Source organism: Lactuca saligna, chromosome 7, assembly GCF_052625555.1.
Source record: "Lactuca saligna cultivar CGN05327 chromosome 7, ASM5262555v1, whole genome shotgun sequence".
In the NCBI taxonomy this organism is placed as follows: Eukaryota; Viridiplantae; Streptophyta; class Magnoliopsida; order Asterales; family Asteraceae; genus Lactuca; species Lactuca saligna.
In genome coordinates, this window is record NC_136423.1 from 156,181,616 (window position 1) to 156,194,683 (window position 13,068).

Sequence of the window (13,068 nt, forward strand, 5' to 3'; positions counted from 1 at the left end):
AATTTAAAAAACAAAACTTAAAATTGCTTCGGAGTTTTTTTTATTGGAAACCATGAGATGTGTTGGTTTTCATTTTTCTAATACTTTATGGTTGTCATGTATTTGATATAAAATAATTTGTTATTTATTTATGTGCTTTTATTTTATACAAAAATATTAGTTAAAATATAAATAAAGAAGCTGACTAAAAAGATTATGGATAACATCGTATCAAGGATGGGTTTATAGCTAGTGTGCCATCTTTTATGACTGATTTAGTTTACTTAAGTCTTCCAAAGTCAATGTCTCCCCAAGTCGACATTTATAGTGTGACATTTTTATGACATTAAATCGTTTTCTTTTTTTCATGGATTTGGTCTCAACCCCTATTAAGTCTATTTCGATATTCATGTATTCTTCTTCCTTGTTTTGTCGGCAGCTTTTTTTCAGTCGTAATAATTTTCAATTACAAAATAAACCAATAATAAAATTCAAGCACATGCAAAAAAAGAAAAAAAGAAAATGGCAGTATCCTACCAAACATTTAAATATGAATTTGGTTGGAGTAAAATATAGGAGTGGGACATAGCAATAAACTTTTCTTTCATAAAACCATCTATAAATAGAGACGTGTAACACACTAATTTCCACATCCCTCTTCCATATATTTTCTTTTGTATTAAACAAGTGAAAATGGCTACAAGAGCTTTCCTTCTTCTTGCTCTAGCTTTTGCTGTTGTCCTTCTCATTACCTCCGAAGTGGCTGCAGCTAAGGAGTTGGCTGAAAACACTGATAGTAAGTAAAATATATCCCTTACGCGTTCTATTTTTATAAAGCATATAGTTCTTCAAAGTTATAGATTAACACTAATTAATGTTGCAGGTCAGATTAACGTCGACAGTGGACATTCACGATACAGTGGAGGTGGTGGACATGGAGGCGGAGGATACAAAGGTGGACGTGGAGGGCATGACAACGGTGGTGGACGAGGAGGGCACAACAACCGTGGTGGAAGCAAAGGTTGCAGACATGGCTGCTGTGGTGGACGTGGATACAAAGGGTGCAAGTGTTGCAGCACGTTTGAAGAGGCAGTTGCTTACAAACAAACTCAAAACTAACTAACGATGCTTCGCCCATGCAATTATGCATTACGTACTGCTTATATGTGAAATAATTAGCACAACTTCTTTCGATGGAAGTATGCACTTGATATGTATTGTAAAATAAGAGATATTTTTACTCTATTGTAGAATATAAGATCTCTTTTAACTCTCTATGTCCAAAAATGTATCCTTTTCAATACCTTGTCAAATTTCTCCCGTTTTTCTCTCTATCACAAATTATATATATATATATATATATATATATAGTTAAAGAGGAGTGCTAACCAAGAGAGTGCTATTATAATAAGAATAATTGAAACAAGAAAACGCAATGATGTAATAAAAAGAAATGAATGTTGTGTACTATAATAAACGGATAAATGGAAGTATAATACTAATTCTTGCACTCAGACCTAAAATCTAAACAAGATTGCCCAATTTCTTAAGCAAATTACCCAATTTCGTCTGTACTATGTCTACGAAAGCTTTTTTTTGAACTGATCGTGCCTTTTGTGAAAAGCATTATCAATCTCTTTGGCATCATTTTCTCATTAATGGAAAGCCATCATAGTTCGTGACTCTAAGAAATTTCGGTTGATGGCAGCAATTACCATTTAGCAAATATGTAGGAGTCGGTGTAAGCATCAACAAGAACCTTTGTCTAAGGTTTTAGTGACTTTAATGAAGGTATCATAAAACAATTGATAATTGCCCAAGAATTAATGAAAAAAAAACAAGAATAAAATATGTAGCAACCATTGGAACATGGAAGTGATTAACACCTAGGTACATAAGCATCAAGCAATATGTTGAAGGTTTAGCCATCGCATGAATATGTAGATTTTCTACTATAAGGATACAGAGCTATTACGGCGACACCTATCCCGATGACGCATGTCATCATTGCAAGTCCCCCTATCCTGACGACATGTCCTCGCCATACCTTTTGCAAACTTTGACTGATTTCCTTTGACCATGATATATGTGCCGATGAGAAGTCGTCGCTACAAGTTTGGTGGGAACGACAAAATTGTTCGTGGTATTCTAAAAGTCTATGCTGACGACAGGTATCAAAAAATCTATTTTCCATTTATTTTTGTTCCATGTGCCAGAAATACAAGACGACGTAGTTTTGTGTATCTTATATCGATGAAGAGTTGTCGGCATGACATATGACGATATGCGTGATACGGCTATCCCAACGACATGTCGTCACCACGGGTTTTTAATTTTATTTTAGCAAAAAATGAAACGTCATCATTTATATAGACCCTGTACCAACGACATGTTGTCGGTACAGACGTTTACCCTAAAAAAACGCAGTCTTCGTTCATTTGCACACAAGGATGCAGTCTTCATTAACACTCTCCGACGAAATCAACTTCCAACTTTCATAACGAGCGATTAGGCCCAAGTAACGTATTTTGTACTCCTATTTAGTTTTTTATTGTTGCGTGGTAATATTTTTACCCCGAATTTAAGGGTTTTTTTGGTGTTTATAGTTGTTCACCAGTGGTGAAGTACCACCGTCCGTCTTCCACCGCCTCAACCTTCCCCACCGACGAGTTGTCATCGACGACCCTCATTCCAGCTTCTCTCTTTCACCACTCTTCGTTTTTTATTGCAATTAACAAAGGTTTTTCATCTTTAATTTTTTTTTTCTGATTTTATTTATTTCCGGCGACCACCAGTGGTGGAGGATCACCATCGACTTTGACAAGCGGAGTATGTCCATCACAGCAAGAAGAATGAAACACGGGTTAATTTTTTTATAATTTTTATTGAAATTGTATATAAGTATAAGTTTTCATGAAATTGAAATTGAAATTGATCCTCCTTTGATTATAGAATTGTGTTGTTTGTTTAGTATATGTGTGATTGTGTTGTTTGTTTGGTATATGTATGTTGTTTGTTTGTTTAGGTTTATATAAAATTGAAATTGTATATATAAAATGTTAATTTACTTGGTAAATGTTATATGAAATTGAAATTGTGGTTAAAATATTATATGAAATTCAAATTTGTTTAGGTACATATGAAATTGAAATTGTATGTATACAATGTTAATTTACTTGTTTAGGTTTATATGAAATCGAAATTTTGTATGATTGTGAAATATGTATGATTGTGATCTTTGTTTTGGTTGGTATGTAATTTTATGTATAAATGTAAAATACATATGGTGTGTTATTTATTTAGTTTATTAGCTTGAGTAAATGAAGTGATAAAGTGTTTAAATTTTAAGTTAAAATGTTTGTCGTTAAGAACAAACGTTACTAATAACAACATAAAACAAAATATAAAAATATTTAAACTAATGAAAGTACGTTTATTGAGAATAAAGTTTATTAAGTAAAAACTACAAAGGTTATTAATAGCAACATACCTTTTTTAATATGAAAGAGAATTAAAAAATAGAATGCTTTAAACAAACTAATAAAAGCACATTGCTATAAAGCGGGTTTAGAAGCCTACCCTTGTGAATACTCTATCAATTCCGTCCGATTTCTACTTCCAGGGTGTATATTTCTATATATATTTGTGAATACTCTATCCATTCCGTATGTTTGTTTCTCAAACAAAAACTCATACAATTTAACTATGTATACAATGTAATTTTTAATAATGAAACAGTAATGACGATCGATAAGAGTTGGATTCATGAAAACTGAACGACCCCAAAATTCTTGGAAGGTCTTGAAAACTCTATGGAGATTGCGAGGAAACATGTTGACTCTAAAGACAAAGTGTGTTGTCCGTGCGTAAAGTGTGTGAATATGTATCAATAGTTGTTGATATGGTTTATGCCCACATACATGACCATGGGTTTTTTAAGTCGTATACTATATGGATTCATCACAGTGAGAAGCGTCCTGTTTTGGATTTGGGCTACAATTCGACTCCAATAAACATTCCAATAACTAATGAGATGTTTTATGTAATTGATGATCTTATAGCAGAACAAAATACAAATGAATAAAATACAGATGATGAAGGACGAGGCATGGACCCATAATTTGATGCTTTGTTTGAGGAGGTCAATACCGAGTTATACACTGATTGTGAGATGTCTTCTTTAAACTTTTTGGCAAAGTTGTTTCATATTAAAGTGATCAATAAATGGACAAATAACTCATTTGACCAACTTGTAGACTTAATAAGAGTTGCTTTCCTGAAAAGCAAGATTCCAACTTCACACTATAAAGCTAAGAAAAACTTGAGAAAGATAGGGTTAGGATATGAGTCCATCCATGTTTGCAAATATGATTGTGCTTTGTTTTGGAAGGAGAATGATTCCATTCAAAATTGCCCTATATATAACGAGAGTAGATGGGTGGAAACAACCACAAAGGGGAAGTGAGTACCACAAAAAGTGTTGCGGTACTTTCCTTTGACTCCAAGACTTCGACGGATGTATAGTTCCAGATTCACAGCTAAAGATATGATTTGGCATAATATTGGAAGATCAACGGATGGTATGATGTATCATCCGGTAGATGGTAAGTCATGGCAAGAATTTGATAAGAGATATCCAGAGTTTGACAAAGAACCTAGAAATGTTTGTCTATGTTTAGTTGTTGATGGCTTTAATCCATTCGGCAACCTTAATAACAATTATAGTATTTGGCCGGTTATATTAACTACCTAAAATACACCACCATCGATATCTATTAAAGAGTCTTCTTTCATGCTAACTTTGTTGATTCCTGTCCCTAGATCACCCGCAAAGGACATTGATGTTTACTTGAGGCCTTTGGTCGATGAGTTGAAAATGTTGTGGGCCGAAGGAGTCAAAATGAGAGATGCATCAACCAATACTGTATTCAATATGTGTGCGATGTTGTTATGGACTATCAATGACTTCCCAGCATGTAGCAGTCTGTATGGATGGAGTGGTCAAGGTTATTTAGCATGCCCTACTTGTAACAAAGACACATCTTCCATTTATGTGACCAAGAAAATGTCTTATGTTGGTCATAGTCGATTCTTGAATATAAACCATAGTTGGAGGGAGAGTCTATTGTTTGATGGTCAACCTGAGACAACACTGCATCTTAGATAATTTAGTAATGCAAATATATTAAAGCAAGTAAATTGTCTCTCTGATCGAATTCCATGGAAACATCCTGATTATGGGGGTAAAAAAAGAAAGTGCGACGATGAAAGACAAAAGAGAGAGTTAAATTGGACGAAACGAAGTATCTTCTTTCAGCTTGAGTATTGGTCTTCCCTCGACCTAAAACACAATTTTGATGTTATGCATGTTTCAAACAATGTGAATGAGAGTGTGTTGAATATTGCACTGATGAACGATAAAAGCAAAGACAAAAAAGAAGCAAGAATCGACTTGAAAAAAATATGGGCATTAGACTAGATAAATGGCCAAGAGAGAAAGTCCAGAAGATGTAGAAAAATGACAAGGAAGAAAACAAGAAGAAAGAAATACTCCCACATGCTTCTTACTCTTTCAAACCAATTGATCGACAACGTTTCTGTCAATTAATTAAAGTAGTGAGATGTGACATCCCCAAAATCTCGGCCAGAAAAGACCGATTTCATTTATGCTTTTTAAAATAATTTTCAGAGTAATCCTTTTAATTTTAAAAGAGATGCGGAATTTGTTCCCAAAAACAAAACATGATAAAATAGATATTTATCAAAACATTTCATAAAGAAATATGATTTCATTTCATAATCAAAAGACGGGATGTCATGTTCCGATACAGATCATAAAGCATAAACGATAGCATTACAAGTCATTCAACAAATATATACATATACAGACTTGTAAACAAAACAACTTGATGTTCGCCCATCTTAAGCTCTTGCACCACTTCCTGTAAAATAAATCAACTGAGTGGGTCAGGCTTGGGAGCCTGGTGAGCATATAGGGTTTTCAACCCACAATAATTATATTTAATTTCAACAATCAACAATAAACCCGATTACCCATTCCCGTTATCCTCACCTTACGTTCCTAAAAATAACGTCTATTATAAGGAACCTATTTCAGGATTTTTCATCGAGATGGACATTACTGCAGAGGGGCTTCCTCAACATTAAGTGTCCTAAAGGCAACCATGTGGGGGATAGAGTACACCGGTGAACACGTCGTTCACAACACCTACAGGTAATGAGCCTGCTAGTGTTCCACAAGACAGTCTAGAATAGTCCGTGGTCGTCATCCATACTCTGCTGAATGACTAGAATAACACCAATAACACCGAGGCCTCTCATCTGTTTATTACACACCAATTATCTACCCATGTTCTACCCAACATATTAGTAGATAAAAATATACATTTTTATACATAGTTTAAAAACCTGTATAACATGTTTTAATCAATACATATTCCACATAACAGATGAGGCATACACACATAACACGTATTTCATAGAGAATACATCAGATCTATAAGATAGAAGAGAGTGAATATACACTCACACGTATAACAACCAAGTATATACACATAACACGTATTTTATAGGAAATACTTCATAATATTGCGTTGGAATGAAAATAACTACACACTCACTTGATCAAAAGATGATCGGGCAGCACTACGACTTGCAGAAGAGGTGTTTCTCCGTAGATCTGGAAGATCTTCACAAAACCGGGCTCCTCGCGGGCAGCGTTTCGGCTCGGGAATAACGCTCTTCGGGATCCTCGGGGCTTCGGATCTCGCTTCGGGGCTCAGGAATATTACCGGGGCTTCGTGGTACAATCGGCACGCAAATCGAGGCAAAGGACCAGAGAGAATGATGAAATTTGCAAAAGAAAAGAAGCTGCTTCAGACCTCCTTTTATAGGCTGCTGAACCCTCGCACGTACGCGGGGCGTACAAGGCTACGCGGGGCGTACGCCTCGGTGGTCGTCAGCGCTTACGTCATCGGTCCATCTCCGTCATTGCATACGACTCGCTACTCCGTAGAACTCGAGTGCCCTATGCTGTACGCGGGGCGTACAGCAGTACGCGCTGCGTACTTCGGATAGACCGCCTCTCCTTCTCTTCGGATAATATCGGAGTTAAATTAAAATAAATATAAAATATTTATTAAAACTTCAAAAATTCATATCTCCTTCATACGAACTCCGATTTCAACGTTCTTTATATCCACACGAAGGTGAGACTACGCTCTACAACTTTCGTTTAGACTCCGTCGGCTAATTTTGACTTTTATTTTTATTATTTATTTTTAGAAGGCTCGGACAGGAAAACTTCGTTATTAATTCATAACTTCTTCGTCTGACGTCCGTTCTTGCCTAACTTTTCATTGCTTCGTTACTGACAATGAGATCTTCGATTCTCATTTAGATTGTTTCGGCTAAAAACCGCTCGATCTCAAATCGAGTATTCGAGCTGCATACTGCCACGTCGAAACTTCAGAAAATCATAACTTCCTCATACGAAGTCAGATTTGGGCGTTCCTTTTATGCATGCTCTCGGTTTAACGAAATCTACGACTTTCGTTTAGATTGCTAAGGCTAAATATCGCTCTATCTTAAATTCATATTTTACGTCACTCGGCGTCGTGTCGGTTCTGTCGCGAAACTTCGACAGGTCATAACTTCTTCGTTATAACTCGGATTTTGGCATTCCTTATATCTCCGAAATCCTTGTTTCGACCACTACAACTTTATGCAAAGATATCGGGTGTATCTTACACTTTAATTTTGACGCTTATTTCATTCTTAATTCATTAAATTATAAAAATCAAGAAAATAAACACATAATTCACAAATAATACATTCTTATTATTTCAAGTTGAGTTAGAAGGTTAACCTAGACTATTACATTGCTAAAAATGGCAAGTCTAGAAACACGGGCGTTACATGAGACTACCTGATTGTTTTGGATTGAACTTTAATAAGAAGGTTAATGATATTGAATCAAATTTAGTTAGGCTGAAGTCTCACGATCATCACGTCCTCTTGCAATAACTGCTACCTATAGAGGTTCGAGCATGTCTCCCACCAAATGTTTCAAGAACAATCATTGACCTATGTGCATTCTTTAAAAAAAATTGTGCACGGTCATTAGATGTTAACGACATGAGAAATTCCAAAACAGAAGTGGTGAAGATCTTATGCAATCTTGAGTTGATATATCCTCTAGCATTTTTCAATATAATGATTCATCTTATTCTTCATTTACCTGATGAAGCCATTCTTGGAGGTCCTGTACACATGAGATGGATGCATCCTTTTGAAAGATAATGAAAAAAAAACTTAAAAATTATGTCAGAAACAAAGCCAAACCAGAAGGTTCAATAGCAGAGGGTTATGTTACAGACAAAGCTTTGACATTCTGCTCTATGTATCTTGAGGGTATGCAAACTAAATTCAACCGTGCTGATTGAAATGATGATCCCGGTGTCACAACTAGAAATTTTGGTGCTTGTAACTACAACACTTATGACAACAATGAATCAAAAACATGAAAGCATGCATGATGCTTACTCTATGACAACAGAATTTCAATCAAACACTTCATACAAGCAATACAAATAGTCAACAAACAATTGGAAACCTTAGAAATCCTTGTTTAAGTCCTTTTTGGATTAGGATTTCCTTATTGGGCCTAATGGACCAATAAGCTTCCAATTGGACTATCTTGGGCTTAGAACTCTTGAATGGCCTCTAATTAGACCCACTTTCATTTATTTTAATATTTTGGGCCATATTGGGCCTAGAATGAAACAAAATATTTAAATGGACCTTATTGGGCCATAACTAACCTGATTTAGCCCTAATAGGTTATAAAAATCATATTCATATTTATTTGGGCCAAAAGTCACTCAACATAACTATAAAATTTGGGCTTAAGAATTTAAGCCCAAATACTCTTTCTTCCCTCTCCATTCTCGGCCCAAGCCCAAATAAAAGGGAGAGTTGAGTTTTAAGATTTGCCACCTCATTTTTACATGGAGGTCTTCCATGCAATGTCTCATGCTTCGATTGTAACAACACAAAAATACGAGCCAAAAATTTCGTTTTGAAAACATATACTTAGCAAAACATTCGAAATAAAACATTTACCGATCATAACATTCTATAAAGATATCACATGTCTGGAAAACATTTTCATAAAACATAATAATATCAGAGTAAAAATCCCCAGGAAGATTTCATAGTGCGGAATACGAAGCATGTGTGTGATGGGCTGCTACCACACCGGCTCTTTCCCCTACGTAGAAGAGGTACCTGAAACCAAAACTAAAAACTGTAAGCACGAAACTTAGTGAGTTCCCCCAACATACCACATATCATACAATCACATAACATACATATATTGTCAGGCATATCTGGCTGCCTAACCTACCCCTTCGGTCCTCTCAACCGTATACAGACTAGTCTATTTAGGAGCTGACCTCCCCTTCGATCCTCTCGACCGGATACTGACTAGCATATCTGGGTGCTGGTCTCCCCTTCGGTCCTCTGGACCGGATACTAACTAGCATATCTGGGAGTTGGCCTCCCCTTCGGTCCTCTCGATCGGATGTTGGGGACTATTTCACCCTCTACTACTACCACATAGCACATATATCACATAACCTATCTAGCATGAATGGGCATGACCGCCCCTTCGGCCCTATCAACCGGTATTCTGGGGACTATCTACCCCTACTGTCATTAGCGCATATCATCATATCTTACTAGCACATTAGCACATCACAGGTAGTAGCAATCCTAGATGAATATCACAGAGACAAACATCTATCATACAATCTTACTGGTGGGCCGGCATTGTGGCCTTAGACCCACCGCTACTGGAAGGTAACTCACCTCGTAGCTATTGATCTATGTGGGAACGGTCTGTCTGTCTGCTGCTGCTCCGGAAATCCTCCGGCAACAATTCCCACCAAACACTTAGTCAAATACTGCTAACCGACCTCAGGGTAAACTGACCATTTACCCTTAACCAAACCATGAGTCACAGTCAAAGTCAGCTTCCAGTTGACCCGACTTGTCGAGTTGGCTTGTCAACTCTCCGAGTCCCTATCCCTTTGTTTGACCACTAAGCCATCTTTACTCGTCGAGTTTGGTATTGACTCGACGAGATTGTCCTTCTAAGCTGATGACCCAACGTTTTTCATTCTACTCCCCGAGTTGTATGAACAACTCGTCGCGTTCGTCTTAATCTAAAGAACACTTTATGCTTAGAATCGCCGAGTTGTATGAACAACTCGCCGAGTCCATTCTTGAGGCAAGAAGATTGCCTTGAACTCACCGAGTCATGGCATTGACTCGCCGAGTTACTACATGAGTGAGTCTGGCTTCCAACCCACTGAGTCACACCCTATGACTCACTACTCCAACCCGCAAACACGAAAAGGGGGAAAACCTGGGGACTCGCGACTCCACTCGCCGAGTCAGATGAACGACTCGCTGAGTCTGCCACATGCAAATACTATACATGCGATTTTGCTTGAATCCAGCCCATGCCATTCATAGATCTGGGTTCCTAGGGCCTGGTTGACACGTAAAGTTTCGAACTTTACGTGTAAATAAACATCCATGAGAGTTTTAGGGCTCAAAATGGACCAAAAAGGGTACATCTAGGGCTTTCATGCACTATGGTTCCATAAAGGCAGTAGATCCAAGCTCCTGGAGCTCAATCATGCGTAGATCTAGAAGCTAAACAACTTATCATCCACTCTAATACACAAACAAGCTTGGGCAAAGGCTCAAGAAAGACTTTCATGGAGCTACAAGGGACAACAAGCATGAAAACAGAGGGAAAATGTGTTATACCTCAAGTAAATCACTGATATAACACCAATAAGCCTGGCCTCCTTCTTCTCTTCTTGATCTACTCTCCTTCCCTCTCCAAATCTTCAAGAAAACACACCAAAATGCTTCAATCTCACAAGGAACAAGCTTAAATGAAGTATAAGGCTCTGGGGGGTGAAGGGGGCGAGCTTGGGGCGGATAAGAAGGCTTAAATTGGGTGCAAACCCTTCAAATTTAGGGTTTCATCAGACAGCAGGGACTCGCCGAGTCCAGAACATGGACTCGCCGAGTCGCCAACTTAAACGTGTTCCCGGACCCCGTCCCTACTCGGCGAGTCGGACCTACAAATCGCCGAGTCCAAGGCTAAAAATGACAAATACTTAGATAAATTTTACGTACCAGGAACCAGGTGCTACAAATCTCCCCCACTTATTTTAGACTTCGTCCTCGAAGTCTGCCGCTCCATCCTGAAACAGCTCGGGGTAATGCTCCATCATTTCTTCCACCGGCTCCCAAGTCCATTCCGAACCCTTGCGGTGCTGCCATTGCACTTTCACTAGCTCCACCCTCTTGTTCCTTAGATCCTTCGACTTCCGGTTGAGGATTGCGACTGGGAGCTCAATGTAATTCAGACTATCATCAACCTGTATATCCTCCAAAGGCACCACCGTTGAATCATCCACGTGGCACTTCCGTAGCTGGGAGACATGGAAGGTGTTGTGGATCTGACTGAGCTCGGCTGGCAAATCCAGCCTATATGCCACCTTGCCCACCCAGGCTACAACCCTGAACGAACCAATGTATCTCAAGCCCAACTTGCCCCGCTTCCTGAATCGGATGACGCCTTTCCAAGGCGACACTTTCAGGAGAACCATATCCCCGACCTGGAACTCCAGGTCTGATCGACGCTTGTCGGCGTAACTTTTCTGCCGACTCTGCGCAGTCTGAAGTCTGCTTCGAACCTGCTGGATCCTCTCGGTCGTCTTGAGCACCACCTCGGTGCTCCCTATAACCCTTTATCCAACTTCACCCCAACATATCGGGGTCCTACACCTCCGTCCGTACAACATCTCGAATGGGGGACGGTCAATACTCGCGTGGTAGCTGTTATTGTACGAGAACTCTGCCAAGGGAAGATAGGTATCCCAACTACCACTGAAGTCTAACACGCATGCCCGCAACATATCCTCCAAAGTCTGAATGGTCCGCTCGCTCTGACCATCCGTCTGCGGGTGAAAGGCGATGCTAAAATGTAGACGAGTGCCCAACTCATCATGAAACTTTTTCCAAAACCTAGAAGTGAACCGCACATCTCGATCTGATATCACTGACACTAGTACCCCGTGTCGCGCCACTATCTCCCTGATATAGATATCGGCCAACTTTTCGGCCGAGATACTCTCTTGAATCGGAATAAAATGGGCGCTCTTGGTCAACCGATCCACGATGACCCAAATCGAATCTACTCCTCGTGCCGTCCTGGGAAGCTTCGTGATAAAACCATCGTAATATCCTCCCATTTCCACAACGGGATATCCAACGGCTGCATTTTTCCGTGTGGTCTCTGATGGTTGGCCTTGACCTTCCTGCAGGTCAAACACTGCTCGTCGTAGCACGCCACATCCCGCTTCATGCAGGGCCACCAATAATCTAGGCGAAGATCCCGATACATATTCGTCGCCCCTGGATGAATTGAGAATCGGGATTTGTGCGCCTCCTCCATCAAGATTTGGCGCACGCCTCCGTGATATGGCACCCACACCCTACGGTGTAGTGTCAATAACCCCCGGCTATCATAATCGAAGGAGGTGACTTGACCCACTATACGCTCACTCTTCCGATGTTCCTCCTTCATAGCCTCTTGTTCAGCTTCCCGAATCTACTCTAACAGTAGGGTCACCACCGTCATCCTCATATGCACATCCCCAATCGGTGCCGCCTTACGGCTAAGCACATCGGCCACCGCGTTGGCCTTCCCCGGGTGGTAAAGGATCTCACAATCATAATCCTTCACCACGTCCAACCATCGATGATGCCTCATGTTCAAATTCGGCTGATCCATGAGGGACCTCAAACTTTTGTGGTCCGTGTAAATGGTACATCGAACCTCATAGAGGTAATGCTGCTAAATCTTGAGGGCGAAGACCACCGCCCCCAACTCTAAATCATGCGTTGGGTAGTTCGCCTCATGAGGCTTCAGCTGCCTCGAGGCATAAGCAATGACATGACCCCTCTGCATCAATATCGCGC

The 13,068-nt window shown here is 39.4% G+C and overlaps 1 protein-coding gene across 1 annotated transcript; it reads left to right on the plus strand.

Moving 5' to 3' along the window:
• Positions 1-631: 631 nt before the first annotated feature.
• Positions 632-1,256, plus strand: LOC145006481 (uncharacterized). The gene is made up of 2 exons (XM_078965564.1): positions 632-775; positions 863-1,256. The coding sequence occupies exons 1-2, from the start codon at positions 673-675 to the stop codon at positions 1,096-1,098; spliced, it is 339 nt and encodes a 112-aa protein (XP_078821690.1). The 5' UTR covers positions 632-672; the 3' UTR covers positions 1,099-1,256.
• The last annotated feature ends 11,812 nt before the right edge of the window (positions 1,257-13,068 follow it).

What these genes read in the sequence shown, in the direction of transcription:
- LOC145006481 (XM_078965564.1), top strand. Translation starts at nt 673, where the DNA reads ATGGCTACAAGAGCTTTCCTTCTTCTTGCTCTAGCTTTTGCTGTTGTC. An exon ending in GTTGGCTGAAAACACTGATA is followed by an intron (nt 776 to 862) that starts GTAAGTAAAATA and finishes TTAATGTTGCAG; the next exon opens with GTCAGATTAACGTCGACAGT.